This window comes from Microtus oregoni, unplaced genomic scaffold (genome assembly GCF_018167655.1).
Source record: "Microtus oregoni isolate MIOR12 unplaced genomic scaffold, Mior012 000004F_ref0000308, whole genome shotgun sequence".
Lineage (NCBI taxonomy): Eukaryota > Metazoa > Chordata > Mammalia > Rodentia > Cricetidae > Microtus > Microtus oregoni.
In genome coordinates this window covers 4,357,003-4,377,858 of record NW_024543063.1, presented here as the reverse complement: position 1 = coordinate 4,377,858, position 20,856 = coordinate 4,357,003, and the positions used below count along the sequence as shown (strand labels likewise).

General features: G+C 45.0%; 1 protein-coding gene across 7 annotated transcripts in view; it reads right to left on the bottom strand.

The window, feature by feature from the left end:
- Hdac4 (histone deacetylase 4) overlaps positions 1 to 20,856 on the bottom strand; it is a 257,499-nt gene that overhangs the window by 207,506 nt on the left and 29,137 nt on the right. For 6 of the 7 annotated variants that reach the window (XM_041649679.1, XM_041649678.1, XM_041649681.1 and 3 more), the window contains exon 2: positions 17,556 to 17,794. The exons of the other annotated variant lie outside the window; for it this stretch is intronic. In XM_041649679.1, the coding sequence (XP_041505613.1) occupies positions 17,556 to 17,577 (22 nt within the window). In that variant the 5' untranslated portion in view covers positions 17,578 to 17,794. The remainder of the gene's footprint in view (positions 1 to 17,555; positions 17,795 to 20,856) is intronic. 7 annotated transcript variants of the gene reach the window in all.

Here is a 20,856-nt window from a genome sequence, read left to right as displayed (position 1 = left end):
TGGTTCACCACACAGCCACGTCACATCAAATGCATGGCTAACCATATACAACAATGTTACATCAAATGCATGGTTAATGACACACAGCATGTTACATTAAATGCATGGCTAACTATGTACAACTATGTCATAAAAATACATGGTTAATGACACATACCATGTTACATCAAACACATGGTTAACTATGTATAACCATGCCACCTAAAATGCACGGTCAATGGCACATATGTTACAGCAAATGCATGGCTAACTACAGCTAGCATTCCTGTATCTCAAAAACAAAACAAGAAATACTCTAAAGAAGTCATGTTACACGCTATCCCAAGTGTGGTAGACCCCAAACCATTCATCTGCTGGCCTCTGGTTTACTGTACCCTTTTGGACCTTGATTTCATCAGTGTATAAGAATAGGGGAAATCCTAGGATCAAGAACTAAAGTCTTTAACACATAGCCCCTGGCTCCACAGGGGACAAAGGACTGGAGTTCCACTCCCACTATATAGCAAGTACTCTGTCCCCGGCCCCCCACATCCCATGATGCCCACCATACCTTCTCCTTCCCAAACTATTTCTCAAGCTAATGCTACCTCCTGAATGGACTCTTCACTGATGCTAAGGGGGCTGGATGCACAGATGGGAAGATAGGTATCAGGCAGGCAGGCAGGGAGAGAGGCTTCACACCACTTACAACACAAATCACTTCATAAAAGATATGAATAAAAGAGCTATTAGAGAGGCTCAAGACTACAGATGTAATTAGGCCACTTCATTTCACTGCAACATAAAAATCAGCTAACCTGTACAACCATGGAACAGAGAAAACAGAGCCATCTGGACAGTGCAGGACAGGGGCCCCTGAAGAGTGGCCAACAACATACATCTGACATTAGGCAGAAAACAGGACAACTGACCCTGGCAGGTAGGACTTGACTTACTTACAGAACTGAGTCCTACCAAGGTACCCTCCAGTCAAGGATGAGGGTGGTCAGGATAAAATGTAAACTGTTACAGATGTATCTGCTGGCTTTGCAACAGGAGGACTGTCAAGGGAGTCAGAGCTATGGGGTGCCAATGGGAGAAGGAAGAGAGAAGGATGAGAGAAAGGAAGAACACTTTGAGTCATCAGCCTCTCGGGCAGCTGCTATCTTCCAAGCCACGAGCAAAGAACAAGGAGACAACCAGCATGGACTGGCTCTCATAGAACCTGAAACTGGACTTTATACACTAGGTAACAACACAGAGAGAAAAAGACACTTCCCATAATAACACAAAGATGGTATTCTAACACTAAAGTGTAAGGCTTCCAATTTGTATGGGCTTAAAATAGACACACCACACACAAGAACAAAACCTGACAGGACTAAAAGGAGACTCCCTCCCATCTACAATCACAGAAGAGCCTTCCAAAAGCAGCAGGACACTGGTCAGGTCACAGATCTGAGCACTACAACTATCAAACTTGACTAAATGCCATAGAATTGAACTTGTGAAACAGAAGACTGACCAAAATAAGCCCCCCCCCAAAAAAAAACTAGGAAATGTGTATGTGTTGCTTTTATTGGTTGATGAATAAAGCTGTTTCTGGCTTAGCAGAGTGAAGCCAGGCAGGAAAATTCTAACAAAGAGATATAGAGAGAGTAGGCAGAGTCAAGCAGACGCCAGCCAGCTTCCAAGGAAACAAGACATGTAGAAAATGAGGTAATTCCACAGCCACGTGGCAATACATAGATAGACTAATAGAAACAGGTTAATTTTTTTTTTTTTTGATTTTTCGAGACGGGGTTTCTCAGTAGGTTTTTTTGGTTCCTGTCCTGGAACTAGCTCTTGTAGACCAGGCTGGCCTCGAACTCACAGAGATCCGCCTGCCTCTGCCTCCCAAGTGCTGGGATTAAAGCGTGCGCCACCACCGCCGGGCAGGTTAATTTAAGATGTAAGAGCTAGCTAGAAATATGCCTGAGCCATTGGCCAAACAGTGTTGCAATTAATACAGTCTGTGTGACTATGCAAGTCTGGGCAGCCAGGAAACGAAAGTGCAGTCTCTGATTACAAATGGCACCTCTGTGTGGTTCTTTGGAACAGCTGAGGTACTGGGCAGGAAAGAAACTTGCCTATAAATTTACATAAGCGTTTCCAAATAACCCATTGTTCAAAGGAGATACAATGAGAAATTAGGTAATACCATTAACTGAATGACAAAGCAAATGTATCAAAAAGTTCACACAATCTGGCTAAAGCCACACACTTACTGAAACGCCAAGTCTTAAGTACAGTTACTACAAAACAAGAAAGTGTGAACAAATGTATTGATCTGAATACTTTAATCAGTAAGCAAACAAAATACCCAGCATATTGAAACTAGAGAATAAAATGAAGGAAAGGTTGTAAGAGCAGCAGTTGATTATCCAATCCAATTGAATCAATAAACTGAACTTGGTCCTTTACAAATACTAAAACAACTAGTAAGTCTCTGAGTCCAGTGAGGAGAAGGAAATAGGCAACGTCCACCATCAGGAAGGAAAAAGGAAGATAACAACAACCCCACAGACAGTACAGAGATGAGAGGGCAGGGGGAAGGAAGATAACAACAACCCCACAGACAGTACAGAGATGAGAGGGCAGAGGCACTTGACCACTGAACCCAGAGATGGGTTTATCTAGAGATCTTCCAAATACCTCAGGAATAATAATAATGGCTTCCTGAACTCCTCAGAAGGCTTGACAGGGTGGGCACACTAGAGTCCACAAGCCAAATACAATCTATATCTACTGCCTGATTTTTAGCCTAGCTGAAAAACAGAACTGGTTCTTACATTATCTTGAGTGGTAGAAAGACGTGAGGTGGTGGTGCACTGAAGATGTGGTCAATAGACTCTACCGAAAATCTTTGCCAATAACAGAATTAAGAAAGAAAAGACTCCATCACGCTTTAAGGAGCCAGCATTAGCTTAATATCAAAATTTAAAAGAAAAGAAACTAAGCTGGGCAGTGGTGGTGCACACCTTCAGTCTTAGCAATTGGGAGGCAGAGGCTGTTGGATCTCTGAGCCTCTGAATCAAGCCCAGCCTGTTCTACAGAATGAGTTCCAGGATAGCCAGAGCTATACACACACACACACACACACACACACACACACACACACACCTGTCCAAAAAAAGGGGGGAGAGGAAGAAGAGGGGAGAGAAGGGGAGGGGCAAGAAGGGGAGGAGAGGGGAGGAGAGGAAAGGAGAGGGGAGGGGAAAGAGGGAAAGAAAAAAAGAAAAAAGTTGCAGGACTATGTGTATATTATCACCATAGTTATGATAGCACACGTCTTTAATCTCAGCAGTTGGGAGACAGAAACAGATGGATCTCTGTGAGTCCAAGGTCAACCTGGTCTAAAAGCTAATTCCAGGACAGCCAGGGCTACAGAGAGAAACCCCATCTCAAAAACCAGAAAGAAAAATAAAAATCGAATGAGAAAATTTATATTAGTCAAATAAAAGGAAAGAAAATCTATTATTAATTGATATATACAAAATCTAATATATTAAGCCAAACCAAATAAAAGTTTTAACTTTACAGGCTGTATTGTGGGTATCTATGGTTCATGTGGTTCAATCTAAAATCTTAAACATGCTCTATCTGATTAGAAAATTCTCAGCATACTAATGATAGATGAGAACTCCCTTATCCTGATTGACCATTTGCACAAAGCCTACATCAGATGCTACCTTGGTGATGACATTCTGGGAGTTTTCCTTCTTGCTGCAGCAAGACACAGATACCCACAATACAGTGCTGCTCAGCCACTGACTGGAGGTCCCAGACAGCACAGAAAGACAGTCTAGAACTCAGCACACAGAACAGTCATATCCAGATAGTGTGTACTTGCTGAAAAAAAATATATATAGATAAACTAGTGTGAAAAGAAAGTTATGTCATGCATCTGGTGACAAGGTGACTATAAAAAAACAATTGTATTTCTAAACATAATGAACAAAAAAGGTGAATTAGGAAACAAAACAGCAAAAAACACAGAGAAGTCTTAAAAAAAAGAAATAAAACCTCAACTATGAGAAATACAAAATAGATATTAAAGACCTAAATAGACAAAAACATATACCACACTCATGGGTTGAAAAATCGGATATAAAACTTATTCCATACGCAAATCAACAAAACTCTAATACAGAGACTGCAGTAACTAAAAAGGACTTTAGACAGTTAAAGAAAACTCACAGTTGGGCAGTGGTGGCACACACCTTTAATCCCAGCACTCAGGAAGGCAGAGGCAGGCGAATCTCAGTGAGTTTGAGGCCAGCCTGGTCTACAAAGTGAGTTCTAGGACAGCCAGAGATACACAGAAAAACCCTGTCTCAAAAAAACAAACAAACAAATAACAAAAAAAAACTCACAAAAAACTAGCATAACTAGTTCAAAAAGAACATAATTGACAAAGATGGTTCTATTGGCACAGGCAAGTAGGGCAATGGGTCAGATGGATCAGAACAGTCTAGAACCAAACCCACTAACATAGAGACTTGATTGGCATTGTACAGTAAAAGAGAAAACATTAACCCTTCAGTAAGCCACTGAACTAACCAAATATTAAAATTAAAAGTATCTAACCCCCACTTTGCACCATACTTTAAAAATCCAAATACGACTGATAAAGTGGTAATGTTTCTACTAAAAATTATACAGAGCTTCCTCAGGTCCTTCAGACAGGCACAAATAAATCAAGTGAAATAATGTGTTATATTAAAATTAAAAGCATCTGTTAAAATAAAAACACTAAAAAAAAGAAAAAGACAACCCATAGGATTGACAGAAAACAGCAGTAGACATAACTAACAAAAAGACACATATCCACCCAATCTAAACAAATAAGCTGCCACAAATCAGTAAGAAAAACAAAGACAAATTGGTTTCCTGAATTTCCATCCAGGAACTGAAGAGGCAACTTCCCCACCACCCACATACGGCTGGTTATCCGTATGAAAGTGATCAGCATCTTTAGTTAATTCAGCCGTGACAATGAAGATGAGAAGACTGTACAAAATGCTGAAGACTGCATGTGAGCCAGACAGCACGCTAATGCAGCACAGGTCAGAGCACACTGTGACAGGCAATCTGCACAAATCATCCGCTACACACAAGCTACCACAGCATCTAACAGAAGAACCCCAAGTGAAAACCATGCAAACATCAGCTCCAAATGAAAGAATACCTTGGGTTAGTCCGTCCAGTGAAACATTAAACAGCCATGGAAATAGACCAGCTGCCATATCCACCTTGCAAACACACTACTGAAAGGATCCAGATGGAAAAGAGCAAATGTTGTACGGATGCCATTTTAATAAACTTAAAAAACTCATCTAACATAGGAAAAGTGGAGGATGATGCCTGAGCAGGGATGTGGGTGCAAAAGGGCAGGAACATTGTGGCTACGTCTCTGCAGAGCAGGTCCAGGTGCCCTTCTTTCCTGAGCTCCCACTGAGACCTCACACCTGTCTGGAGGCTGGCATCCGTCAAGAGAAAGCTCCCACATGGGAACACTTAGATCTCGTGTTTACCAGGGAAGATCTGTAGGACAGGTGACCTCACATCCATATGCAAGCATAAAGGAACAAAGCAAGCACTAAATTCTGGGGTGCCTGCAGTAGGTGAACAAGCACTCCTGAAAGAACACCTGCTGATGCACTTCATTTCTGGAGCTCAGATTCTTAGTAATCCACGGTGCACAGCCAGGGCCGAGGAGTCAACACTGATACACAGTTCACAGCTGAAATCAAGACTTTTCTTGGATTTCCTCCATTTTCCATGGTTTCCTATTCTGGGACCCCATCCAGGAATCCCACCTTTCCCTAGATGCCTATGGGTATTTTTTATGCGCTCGGCAGATGCGAGGGGCTGGCAGGTATATCTGGATACAGATTTTCCAGGATCTGATACTTTCGTGTGGTTCCACTGGTTAGGACTGATGGGAAAATCATGGCTTGAAGGGTCATCTCATCACACAAACAAGAGTCAGGCCTAGAATGAGCTCTCTGCTCCATATTGGCTTTACAGAACAGCTGAACAGCTGGCTGTCAGGAGAGCAGCAGCCAGGGGTCATGGCAGAACAGCATCTCTGGAGATGTGGCTAACACCGTCAGACTACACCTGAGATTTTGCCATTTTCCCTTCAGCTCTGGGAAGGCTGCAGCAGAAGCTCACACCAGCACTAAGCCCTCACAGATACAGGGACTCCTATGCCACTGACTCACCCAGAAAATTTTAGCAATACTAACAGGAAGGGATCAGGACTCCAAAGAGTCAATAAAATATGGCCTCAACCTAGCAAGCAAGGAAATCAAAAGCTTCCTCTTCATTCCATGTTGTGGTGATCAACAGCCACGTCAGACGGCCGCTGCTGGGTTTGACATTTTGTGGCTCTTCCTTTCGTCTGAGCCACCAACTTCCTTCCAAAAATGAGGACAAATTAACAGCACATCCACATATCTGACCAGAGCCAATAGCTCCCAAACAAATAACAACAGCAGAGACCGGATGCACCCAGAGTGGCCCTGGCTGTGTGTGGCAAGGCTTTCCAGGAACAGAGGAGCAGACAAGACAACTGGCTTCCGCTGAGGTCTGCAGGCCAGGCCCCTGTGGAATACATGCAGTGCAGACTGGACCCAGGCCAGACTGGGGACAAGCTACCAATGAGCCCAGCAGCACTAGTCTGTTTCTACACATTGCTTCACCTTCAGCAGAGACAAAGAAAAGGAACAGGGGAGACTCCCAAGAAGGCCAGGCTACATACACAGCCCGGAGGCCCTGTCTGGCAATGCTCCAATGCAGACCACCTGCTGGCCTGGCACTGAGACTGCTCACAGAAGAAGAGACAAGCATTTGAGAAGGGCACTGTGAAAACAGCTCTGGGCTGCCATGGACCATGCCTCATCTCAGACTTACAAACACATTGCTCCTGACACCTCCCAGTGCACCTCACAGGCAGACCAAAGATGCCACATTCCCATAGGCCAATGAACTTCCTCTTCATGACCCCCAAGCTTCCTCTATACTCTAAAGGGTGAAAAGTATCCCTTTATTCACCTCTGCAACAGTGCAGTAACCTCTGTGGTTCAGACTGACCCAGGACTCACAGATGTAAACCAACATGCTAAATTCTCATTTATTCACAGTAGGTATTTTAAGTCTAAAAATGACACTTGATCAAATGTTCTAGGTTCACTACATAAAGTAGGACAAATTTAAGTTCTGGTATTTTTCTAAGGTGGGTTCCTGAGTCTACTGCAGTGACCTTGTGACTCCTGAGGACTAAGACAGTTTAGCATCAACAGAGGCCATAGCATTCAATAAGCTCTGACCTCTGACAATCCCAAAGTCTCTGTGAGCACCCACAGCAAGAATGGAGCGAACACCAACATTTCAAAGATCTCACTCAGGCAGGAGGCTCTGCAGCAGCATCAACAGGGACCTAGCATGAGCCCTGAAGCTCCTGCCCAGTGCTGAGATCTATCAGAAACTCAGGTTAGTTTTCCAGTGGCAGAATTTTGTTTTCAGTCAGATATGTATAAAACTCACTTTGAAGGTGTTCAGACAAGCTATTAAGGGAAGGTACCTGAAATTTAACAATGGATGATGAAAACTATAAAATATCTAACACTAGAAAATACAGAGCTTGCTTTTACAGAAAGCAATGGTGAAGATGTTATCATCACAAATAATTTTAATCAGTGCCTCAAGTGGAACGTACTTCCCAGGGCATGCCTGTAACCCCAGCACTCAGGAGACTGAGGCAGGAAGATCTTGAGTCCAAGACTAGCCTGGGTCATATGCTAAGTTTCAGGCCAGCCTGTAATAAACAAACACCAAGAACAACATTAACAACAACAACAAAAAAAAAAATCAAGCAAAATGAAAATGCTAACTCAAACACTTTGAACTGCCTGTCCACTCCTACCCAAGCAAAGCCCTCTCATTGCAGGAATGTCTGGGTGTTAGCTACCCATCTCCTTGCTGCCTGGTAAAAACCTTTGCAAGGAGACAGTTCAGATTATCCACCTGCCAGTCTCCCAACTTCTATCAACTACACAAGCTTGAAGGAAACTCAAACTGTCCCCTCTACTCAGGATGGCCCCAGTGAGATGTCAGACTACCAGGTTCAAAGTCTATGGTCCCCCAGCTCAAGGCAGTGACTGGTTGCATTCTCAAGCAAATACATGCCAAGTAGTCTGTGAACCTCAGCTGAACTGAGTCAACTATTGCCTACAAGTGGACATGACCCTACCTGACCTTCCCCTCCACCATGAGACGTATGCAAGATGCGTCCCATGACTGGGAAGACAGAAGAGAGCCAAATCACAGGAGAACAGGAAGGTGGATGAAAAACTGAACTACTTCCAGAGTCTAGAAAGGAACCCCAAGGGAGACAGCTCAAAAGAAAGCCCAATCTCCCACCTAAAGCCCAGCAGGTACATTTCCTTTAGGTTAAGCATTATGGGGCACTGAAGCCATGGTGGGCAGCCAGCATGCCAAGTCTCAATGGCCCCATCTCTGGCCTCAGCAATGGTGCTAGGAGATACACTGCTACCATACTGCCTGGGCTAACTGCCTGAAGGGGAAGACGAATATATTCCCTCAAACGTCTACAGAGGACAGTGAAACCTATGCTCATTTAGAAAAGAACCACTTTCCTAGATGAAAATGTCTTTTGCAGACACAGAACTCTCAGAGGAAGGCCCAACGATGAGGACATCTATGCCGTATGGTCCTTGATCCTTGGCTGAGTGCCTCCACTCTGAGGCAGGCCCCTCGCTACCTGCCCTGATGCTGCAAGAGGGAGACAAAAGTCCCCGAAGATCTGGTTCCCTTCTCAGCTACCACGTTCAGGCCAATACCCATGCAGGCTTTCCAGGGAGCCTTAACCTTCTACTTTCTACCATCACTAAGGTGACCACAGGGTACAGTATGAAGAGAACTCTGCATGGCTCCAAGTTACGTCGAAGCTTTCCAAGGAAACTGCTGGCATTTCCTGCAACCAGTTTCCCCAGGCACTACCTCAAACTTTCTAAAACACTTTCAATCCCTGATTTGTAAGAAAGACTAATTATATCTCTCTAGTCCTTTGGATAGAACCAAACAAAGCACTGGGCCTGGATAGATGACTGAGTAGTTAAGAGTACTTGTTATTCTTTCAGAAGTTCTGAGTTCCAACCCAGTACCCATATGGTAGCTCCAGTTTTAGGGAATCCAACACCCTCTTCTGGACTCTGTGGGCACTGCATGCATATGATACATAGACATACATGCAGACAAAACATCCATACACATGAAATGATCAATAAATCTATTTTTATGTTAATTTTTAAAAAACAAACAAAAAACCAACACTACTGACCAGAAAGAGGGATGGAGGATAAGGTGGCCACTTCATAAGGAGCCCCTGCAGCTGCAAGCAGTAAGGTAAGGTGTAAGGGCAGGTATGCACACTGCATCAATCTGAGAGAAAGGCATGGGCTTGAAGAATCAGTCAGTCCTTGTTATGGACTGGTTCCATGTGAAGATGAAAATAAAAGCATCAAGAATTCTGCATCATGCTGATGGCTGAATAGAGGAGGGAGGGGCTTCCACTAAAAGCAGCCTAACTTACTTAAGACTGCATGCATTAGAAACTATAACCTCACAGTTTTCTCAGAATACCCATACCAATAGTGAGATCTTTTGAATCAACAAGGCACTCAGGGCTCTAATTAAGTCCACCTTCTCCAAGAGATTTCCTTGAAGAATGGAAGAAGAGCACACCAACTGTGAGTGAAAACTAATTCAAGTGGGGCCTGCAGCTCTTCCAGTGGAAGCCTTAACACCTTCTGTGAAGTCTAAGTGTTGGCTTCCCCACCCAGTGTAGCAGCATTAAGAAGTACGGCCACAGGGAAGAAATGAAGTGTGAGGACAACACCCAGAGTGTATTGAGGGCCCTTCAATAGGGAGGGGCTCCTGGCGCCAGCACAAAAGCAAGCAGCAGGGTGGGACCAAGCAGAGGCCGGGGAAGCCCTGACCAGACAGTCACAAGCATCCTGATCTTAGCCTTCCAGCCTCCAGAAATGCACCAAAAATTTCTGTAGACTTTAAGTCACATCACCAAAGGGGTTTATTACAGCAGCAGAAATGAAAAGAGACACAGAAACTAAACAACCAGAATACAAGGAATAGGCTTCTAAAAACTGTTCTGAGAGTTTGGAACTTAAGGGGGAAGGGGAAGCTCTCCCTTAAATTCCAGTCCTTGCTGTACAAGCATGGGGACTTGAGTTCAGTCTCCAATACCCATGTAAAAAGCTGGGCCTAGTGGCATACTGTGGTATATATTACCTAGCACTGGGGAAGTGTAGACAGGAAGATGTCTGGGGCTCCCTGGCCAGCCAGCTTACACTTACCAGCCAGCCCCAGGTCTCAGTGAGAGACCCTGTGTCATAAAAAAGAAAAAAAAAAAGGTGGGCAGCTCCTGAGGATGACACCTGAGGCTAACCTCTGGCCTTCACATGCACAGAAGCAAGTACACATACACACACACCCACACATACATACATGAACTGCCCATATCAATCTCGGTTATCAAAGGCTGACATGACTGGACAACAACCGATCCCAACAAAGGGAATACAAAGTCAAAAGCTGATTTAGGTCTTGTGAGAATGTCACTGAATGCAGAAAATTAATTCATCCTGCTAATGACCACTAAATAAGAGAACACCAAGATACTTTAACCAACTTTATAGTTCTTTACAAACGCTATATCTGATGGGATTTGTAAAAAAAAGATGTAACTAGCCATAGATTTTATTTTAAAACATACAAGTGTTACCTATAGATAAGCTTCATGACTTCTTTTCTAAGTACACAGTGACAGTGAGAGCTAGGAAGGCTGAGATGCTGAGCACTGCTCCGTGGTAGCTCCTGAGCACTTGATGAAAGCAGTGTGAGCCTACTGTTCCGCTTCATTTGCTTTCATCATCACAGTGCTCCTCGGTGTCCATTTCTAATGTTCTCATGAACTATGCAGACAGAGAGGTGCTGGGGAGAAACATTCAGTTTCACCCAAATCTCCAAATTAACATGGTTCACAAGGCACCCACTCAGCTTAATTCCGCTTTCCATGGCCAGCAAAGAGAGTTCAGAGGTCTGAAACATACCTAATATGCAATGCACACAGTGTAAAACCATAAGTCCAAGCATGGCTGAGCTAAGAGAGCCAAGATCCATGGTAATACTGTATGTAGCAGGAGAGGATAACAAAGGGGAATAAGGTCAGAGTCTCTGTATCTAGACATGATGAGATCATGGCAACGCAGACCGCAACAGCAAACCCAACTCTTTCCCTCCATTCTAAGCCTTGTTTCCACTAGGCCACGTACCCCAGGCAGCAAGCATCATGCCCTGCTCTTCAGACTCAGCCAGTACAGCTCTTCTGGGGGAAAATCTTCAAATGTATACAGTTTTTCTGGGAGCTGCTATGATCTGCCTATCCCTTCTCTTAGCAAGAATCACTCCATCCCTGAATGGCCTGCCTGGCCTGGGAAGTCCCATACTGTAGAGAGGATAACGACTTACCTGGATCCAAAGCACCCTGCTGCCCACAGAGAACCATATATGGGACATGGACTCCCGTTCCTGGCTGGCCTCCGAAGCACTGACTGACCTCAAACTAGGCAGTTATTTGATGGCAGGCAATACTGGTTTCCTCACCCACACAATGGAACGATGGCGTTCCAGCTCACTTCACAAGGTTATCAGGACACATAAATGTAATAACTGGAAAGCACAATTCAGAACGAACTTGCTATTCATTCTGGTCCCTTAAAAGCACAGCGGTGTTTGACTTGGAGTAAGCAAGTAATCAATGCTGATTTATGATCACTATAAGTTTTAAACACCTACGGTTAAACAGAGCCAGTTCTTCAGCTGGAGCAGCTCTCGGCCTTGCATAGACCAGCTCTGGAGGCGGCATGCATCTGCACACCTGTCCACGTACGACCTGCCCCCACTGCCGGGTGCTGCAATTATGGCCTTTCTATTCCAGCACCAAGCTGTGCTCAATGGTTCCTAATGATTCGAGTATTGAGTTTTCTGTGTCAAATACATACCAGGAGTTCATTCTTAAATTTCAATATCATTAATCATCTAACATTCAGCATCTCAGAACTCAGAAATTTGCATTTCTACAATGGGGGCTTTGAAAGAAGGACACAAATGCAAATGCTCCCCAAACTGTGGAAGAATTTTCAGAAAATTGCCAAAACAAACCATCAGCACACCATTGACAGTGAATATTCTGAGCTCTTCCTAGTGACAGGGTATTCGTGATTTTTAAAAGACAAAACACAATTTGAGGATTGAAAAAAAAAATGGGTTGAAAAATAAGTCCTTATGTCTACATGATTTCCAGAACAAATCTTGACTGATTAAGATCCCAGATAATCACAGCATGGAGAAGCCAGGGTGGTGACAACTTGAGAGCTGCACATGCTACTGGGGTGGCTGCTGGGAAGATGCCAGCAAGATGCATGTGCTAGGAGCTGGGCAGGAGGCAGCAAGATACACGAAGCATTCTGGAAGTCTTTCCCTAAGAAAGCAGGCTGAAGCACTCCCAGGATTAACACACTCCCACCCAACTCTGGTCCATTGCCTGAGGCATCTCACTTCCTTCTCCAGAGAACCAGATGCAGGCACAGAAGAAATGGTCACTTCTCCATGAACTTGGCCAGTTCAGTCTTGCTCCCTACTGTTGCACCCTCAGAGTGGCTACCTCCCTGGTGCCCCTCCTGTTCCCTACCAGATCTAGATGAAGTTGCTCCTATCTGGCTGACAATGCTGCACTCCTAGGCCTCCTGCTGGCTGGCTACCCTTAACTACCTACACACCTGTCCTGCGGGTCTACGGGACTCTTATACCAGGCCTCACTCAGAGTCTGCAACTCACCTGCTACCAGCTGCCCAGAACTCACTTCTGTATGCACCTCAGTCCACAAAATTCATTCTCTACCCTACACTGTGCAGTACCCCTGAAACAAACACATTGCAGAGCACCATATAAAAGCTACAAAAAAATCCTTTATGATACAAGCTCATTACCACTTAATTTCTTCATTACTATATAATAACCTTGGCAGTCAAACTGGTTGAAATAAATAGAACTCAAGACCATACAAGTGAAGGCTAAGACCAGGCATGCACCTTTAATCCCAGCACTCAGAGACAAGAAACAAGAGAAGGACAGCCTGGTACACATGTGAGTTCCAGGACAACCAGGGCTATATGGTCAGACCCGGTCTTCAAAACAACAAACAAACAAAACCAAAACAAAAAAGTGAGGACTAGAGCACAGAGATGGAAGGAACTTCAGGATCTCAGCTCAGCCCAGGCCAGCCCAGGCCAAGGGTCCTAGGGACCCAGAAAACAGTCCTAGTCATTATGTTGTGTTGACACAGTCTTCACCTCCTTCCATGTGATGGTTCAGACTAACAGAATATTATTAAACTATAGAAGGGACCAAATTAAAGCACTGATCTTGGATTGCACACGCCTCCCTCAAAGCGGTTACTTTATTTGTAACCTGACACTGGCCAGGCCTCTCACTAAGACCTTAGAGATAAGAAAACAGACAGAAGGATCCTGGCTCTGCCTGGATCTGAGGCCATCAGCTAGGTCACCATAGATGTCTCTCCTAGTGGATACCTACTTTCTCTAGGTAGACCTTCAAACAAGGAAGTTCAAATACACTGTAGACACAGGGTAGTGCCAAAAACTGAGTGCATGAGTGATCAGGTGACAATGCCTGGGTTTCCTGGTAGCCAGCCAGTTACCAGTATCTAGGTTCATGTTAACATCAAGAAAGACAAGAGCAATTATTGGAAGGGAAATGGACAGGAAATAAAGAATGGCTCCTTGTTCTTCCAGCAGACCTCGGGCACATCAGTCCTCACACCACTATTTGCAGGGGACCTGCCTCGCAGTCAGAGGTCTAAGAGCTGAGTAACCACAGCCTGCCTGGGCATATCCCAACAGTGAGGGCTTCAGTGCAGGACGAGACCAGTAGCACCATTCAGAACCTCCTTCACAAACTGAACTAACCCAAGCCCTTTCCTCAGGCTGCTCACAGCACTGGAAACAGTTATTTAGAGCAATAAATCCCAACAGCTAGGCGGCTTTTACGTCAGAGAGCCAGGGCCTGGCTCTAGCAAAGTCCAGAAAGAACGGCAATAAAATCATAACGCAGGCCTCACCCAGCACCACAGGGAGTTTAAAGGAAAACAGAGGAGAGAGGAGTTATACACAGCAAATAAAAAGGCCACTTCATCAACAGGCCAAAGCCAAGCTGCCCTGCCAATGTGAGAGAGGACCCAAAGGCCACAGGACTCCACCAGGGCCTAATGTGCCACCATCACTGCACCAGGCCACACAGGAGCATGCAGGAGTGAGCCAGGCAGACCAGGGCATGGGACCAGAGAGAAGACACTGGGTCGCAGAAGAAGGAAGACAGACAACCTCGAGACAGTGACTATCCTGACTCCCTAGCTTGGTCCCAGCATAGTCACAAGTTTCCTGTTCCGGGTAGCAAATCTAAGGTTGGAGAGCTCTGTGGAGGAGGCTGTAATCAACCTGTACAAGGCTCCAGGCTCAATTCCCAATATTAAAAATCAATGAATTCGGTAATCGACTATTAATTCTCTTTCTTCCCAAAATCCACTAAATTCAAAATATAAACTGTGGAAGGATTCAAGGCAATGCCTAACAATGAGAAAAACCCAGAAGACTTACTCACCTGAAACTACAAGGTCAAGAAGCAAAGATGTGTCACCAGTAAGGACCTATGGCCTAGGCACAGAGCCAGCTCCCTTCTTGGTATTCAGGACTGTGATATGCCATATGGAGGGCACCTGTTATATGGCTGCAGAAAATAATCTGCAGAAGACCACAGGGCTGGAGAGGCAGGAATCTCAGCAAGTTCCAAGCCCTGAACAAACAGCTCAGCCACAGACATGCAAGCATTCTGAGGTCTCAGCACAAAGCATCTCATTGCAAGACACAGAGGCACACACAACTTTACACAAGAGAAAGAGAAAGAGCCAACAAAACCCCAAGGACAGACAAACAAGCAGAGGGGCTGGAGGTGCAGCTCAATGGTAGAGCACTTGCCTGGTGTGCAAGAGGTTCCAAGTTTGATCCTCAACTAAGGGAGGGAAGGAGGAGGAGGGGAAATAAGTGAATAATGATAGGTAAAATTCCCCACACAAAGGGCAAAGAGTCTCTGAGGGAGAAAGCCAGGATCTAGCTGACCCCATTCACAAGGATAAGGCTTGAAGAAAGTGGCTGGGAAAAGTCAGAGGTAAGTAGATGGGGCAAGATCCATTAGCCAAAAACAGGCAAGTATTTTATAGAACAGAATAAACACTGTACTCTGGTAAAAGAGCTCATTAATCAAAAGAATAGTCATTAATTTTTAATTGAGCACTGGGGCAGAAACACCAAACTGTATAGAGAAAAATGATTAATAATGTTAAAAGACAATACCAAAATTATAACTACAACAGAACATTTTACTTTTCTCAGAAATCATGAAGACAAAGAATAAAGGGCATCCTGGCTTAGAAACTCAATTGAGTTAATAGATATAGGGACAATGTAACATTTAGGGAGAATGTACTCTTGTACATAACTAGGTCATATGAGAGAATTTTAAACCCAGTACGAAGATATACTTACAAACCTCTTTAGACCAACAATGTAATAACAAGAGCACACTTTTCCTTAAGTGCCTGGGTAGTGTGTACAAGATCTGATTATATCTGTATCAGGTCACATAGTATGAACCCCGTTTAGAGAGCAAAGAAAACAATCATTTTCTTCAACATACTAGCAGAAATAAAACAGACTGAATCTACCCAGTGCCAGAGTGGTGAAAGGTAGGAAACTACGCCCCCTTATACACTGCAATTAGGAAGTTCAGTCAGACAACATTCTGGCGCAATTTCAGCCATCCTAAAGACATTTTCAACCTGTATGTCTGCTGACCCAGCTTCAGTTTTTCATAAGTTATCCTGTGGAAATACTTACAGTACTGTACATAATATATTCATAGTAATTGTGTGATATCAATTTGAAGCTATCATGAATATTACCACAACCACATAAAGCACAGTCACAAACTGTCAGAAGAATGTCAGGTTTATGTGCACACTGACATCAGAGATATTCACAACACACTAACACAGAAAAACATCTAACACATTACTTCACATACAGATGTGGGCACAGTGAAGACACACACCTCTATCTCACTGCAGAGTGGGAGGCATATCTACATACCAATATCTACTGTAGACATTCCAGTCTACACAGCTTAACTTTTTCCTACAATCACCATAAACCATTTCTTTAGAACAATCAATACATGAACAACTGACTCAATAGAACCCTCCTACCTAAATAAAGCCTGGAACCCTGCCCTCTGAAGCTCTCATACAGATAATGCCCCAGAGAAGTATGTGTGACCACTCTGCTCCCAACAGTCAGGGAGGAATGGGCCTAGACCCTCCCTAAGCCTCTGCCTCTACCCAATGGAGCAGGCTCAGAAATAGGCTGACAGAACCTCAAGCATCCATCCTAGCTAGCATCTATCCAGCATCCTGTGTGTACCTAGGACAGATACTGACACCTAAAGCTCTATACTATACAATACACTAGATGTAGCCAAAGGCAGCCGGAAGTTCTTCAGGTCAGGGCTCTCTACATTTACCATGGATCATGCATGCTTTGCTACTTTCTAAGTCCAAATCTTATATGTATTGGTTAAGGCCCAAGTACGCAGTTTCTAATCCTGTTCTGCCCTTCCAGCTCGTTGACCTGAGAGTAATCCTTTGACCCAGCATTTCCAAAGGCATTTAGGGCTATTGAGAATCAGAGAGGCCTATGAAATGTTTAATATGGCACCAAAGAGCCAGGCGGTGGTGGTCCACACCTATAATCCCAGCACTCAGGAGGCAGAGGCAGGCGAATCTCTGTGAGTTAAGAGTCTAGCCTGGTCTACAAGAGCTAGCTCCAGGACAGGCTCCAAAACTACAGTGAAACCCTGTCTTGGGGAAAAAAAAAATGGCACCAAAGAAAGCAAGCTAAGACACGGGATTGGCTGTGTGGAACCAAGGCTTCACCCTACTCAGGGTCACCCCAGCAGCACTGCCCCTCACTTGCCCTGACAAGAAACTCACTCTGCAAGTTATCTGCTGATGTTTACCCACCACATACTCAAACACAATTCTTTTTTCTCGTCATCAAGGAAACTGCCTGCCATTTGAGTGGGCATGCAAACCCAGAGCATCCTTTGAATCTCCAGAGGTCTACAACAGCCCCTTGAACCAAAAGACAAGAACCCCCAGTTACTAAACACTTGGTGATGCTGCAAACCAACAGCAACTGCCACAGGAAAGCAAAATCTAAAGCAAAACAAGCAGGCTGCAGTGGCAGCAGCAACACATCTGTAACAGGAGCACTAGAAACCAAAGATACAGGCCTTACCTGGATGGCTTTGGGAGCTCATTGCTAGCAGCGTCAGCGCCTTAAGTTCAAAATGGCTCAAAATGTCCACGTAAACAGTAGCTCCAACCAGCTCCAAACTTCCACCAGCACATGCAAGTACAAAACTGAGGAGGCTCGGGTCCCCGCTGCGTAAACTCGAAGTCTCACTGGTAGGGTCTTGTTAACCAAGTAATCCACAAGAAGAGCAGAAGTTGTCACCTGGCCTTACAGAGATGAACCTGCATGGTCAGAGAAGAAAGGAGCCCTCAGTTGGGATGTGAACACTGAATCTGGGCATTACCTAACTAAGGGAAAAGGTTTTTACTCTTTTCTTTGTTTATAAACCCAAGAACCAGAAAAAGTAATTCACACTAAACCAGTTCTATCAGCATGAACCACTGAGGTTTGTCAAAAACTACATGTGAGCAAAACAACATCAGTGAGCAATGTTCCTCATCACTGCTGCACTGCTGACATCACAGAATGGCTACACAGTGGCTGGGTTGTGGAGCTGTTACACTCATGGAAAAACCCAGCAGTATCCCTGACATCCACCCACCAGAAGCATCAGTCAATTATGACATCCAGAAAAGTCTCAGGGGCAAAATCAACTTTGGCTAAAAGTCTTATATAGCTATATCAAATACTCTTCCAGAAACTTCCCCACCATCAGGCTTTTGGGAGGAAATAGTATAGAACTTTGCCACTGATACAGATTTAATCCAAGCTGCTCTATTTTGTGCACAGGGAAAATGTCACTGCCCCACCTTGCCTTTCCACTGACAAGCGCTCATCCAGACTTCTCTGCACATAGCTGCTACCATAAACTTTAGTTCAAATTCCATAACTTACCTCCCAGGTGTCCATCTTTATAACTACATTTTCCCAGGTTTATAAGGAATGCATGGCCATGTACAAAAGTATCTGAACAGCACCTGGGGAACCCCCTTCCAAGAGTCAGGTGCAAGGTAACATCCAAACTCAGACCCTTCCTGCTGTATGTATCTTTCTCAACCTTTGCCCATAGGAACCAATGCCCAGATAGCAACCTACTCCCTGGCTGCCACTTTGCTAGGTCACTCTACACCACTTGGCAAATGCTTGTGAGGGTCTGAAAAGACTGCAGGCTTTAGGACACTGTCAAAAGCCATGGATTTAACAGATTCTCCCCCTGACCAGACTTTTCCACAACCCAGTCACTTCAGAGACAAACCAATGAATGCAACCCAAGAGTACCTCACTAATTCTAATTCTAGTACCTACTGAAGCATCTGTATATATCTATCTCTTCCTTTAAGAATGTGATGAATCCTTTTGTTTTCTGAGAGTGTCTCACTATATAGACCAGGCTGGTCCTGAACTCAAGGAGACTGGCCTGCTTCTGCCTCTTGAGTGCTAGAATTAAAGACATCAACTGTGATGTCCAGTTTATGAATACTATTATTAAGCAAGGCAAGTGTTTTCCCCAGCTGCCTGCAACTAATCAGCTCATCCTGTCAAGGGCTGCTGTAGAGAGCTGCATGGAGCCGCACCTGATGGCGATGTAGAGAGCTGCGTGGAGCCAAACCTGATGGTGCTGGCTCTCACCCTCCGCGATCCCAAAAGCAAGTGCTCTCTGTGATAATCAGCTCCTGGTGTGGCTAAGGCCTGACTCATCCTATTATCACACAATGATCATCAGCTGCTTGCATACGCGTGGACCTATGGGCAGTGCCCACCTGGCAATCCGGGGTTGGTAGCCCGTGACTTTTTAAGGGCTGGGAGAGGTTTGCCCAGGGGGAGAGAGAGAAAGAGAACAAGGCCCTGAATAAACTGCCTGAAAGAACAACAACAAAAAAAAAAATACCCCTAAGAATGCAGCGTTCCCTCTCAGCAGAAACTAGCCAGACAGATTGACAACGCCCAAATTCCCTAAAACATGGTGTAAGAGGGGCCCCTTCAGTGGTTACAGAGCAGCAAGCCTGCTTTCCTGAGTTTCGCTCCATTCCATGCACCAGTTTGGACCCAGAACGAATGCAGTGGGGCTAGAAGGCAGCTGGAGCAGAGCTTTGCTAGGTGGCTGTGGTGGAAGGCACATTGCCTCAGCCCAGTCGGTGCCTAGCCTGGCGATGCCACAGCAGTGCCAAGATTATCAGCAAATGCAACAACAAGTGCTGGAGCTGAGGCAAGCTGGAGCACAGAACCCACAGGGCTGCCCGAGAACGCAGCACAGCTGCAGGGCAAGGATCTGAGTGCCTACAGCTGCTCTGAGCACGAGACCTCCAGGAGTTCCTGATGGCAGGAGAATGGTTTCAGGTGGGTTTGGCTGGGGTGTGGCTATCTCTATATAATCTGCCCCTGAACACAATAAAGGGGGTATTCTTGGGGAAGTCAAGGATGACTCGTGTCAATTTACTCATGCAGCTAATTTGTCTAAAGAATTGTCTAGCTATCTTTTAGGTAATTGGTCTGGTGAATTAGAAAAACAACTGGAAAAGCTGCGAGTGGCAATTGCGACTGCAAATTCCACACGTATGGATACCAGCCTGGCAGAAGGACTATCCTCCTGGATCACTACAGCCATGGATCATCTGAAGGAGTGGGCGGGACTAGGAGCCCTAACAGGCTTAATGGTGCTTGCCTCCCTGGTATGCCCATGGTGCATTTGTCACATAAGGGTTTCACAGCATCGCAATGCAGTTATGATCATTCAGGCCTTCACGGTCATTGAAGCAGGACAGTCCCCTCAAGCTTGGTTATTTATATTTGAGCACAGGATGCGAGGCTTGCACACTGCACTTGAGGTCAGAGAAGTCGACCTCAGGAAGAGCAAGTCTGATTGCATATGGGTTGGTGTCTAACTCCCACCTCTGTAAAGAGACACCGGACAGGTCTAGTGTTCTCTGAGTGGATGACACCTGGACAGACACTAGTACATGTTCCATTTTTAACAGAGATGAGACCTCTACTCTTGCCTGTTGCTTTACAAAACAAAAAGGGGGAACTGTAGAGAGCTGCGTGGAGCCACACCTGATGGTGCTGGCTCCCGCCCTCTGCGATCCCAAAAGCGAGTGCTCTCTGTGATAATCAGCTCCTGGTGTGGCTAAGGCCTGACTCATCCTATTATCACGCAATGATCATCAGCTGCTTGCATATGCGTGGACCTATGAGCAGTGCCCACCTGGCAATCCAGGGTTGGCGGCCCGTGCCTTTTTAAGGGCTGGGAGAGGTTTGGCGGGGGGGCTTGCTGTGAACAAGGTCCTGAATAAACTGCTAGCAAGAAGAGCTCCAGTGTTGCATCTTCCTTGCTGGTCCGCGCAAC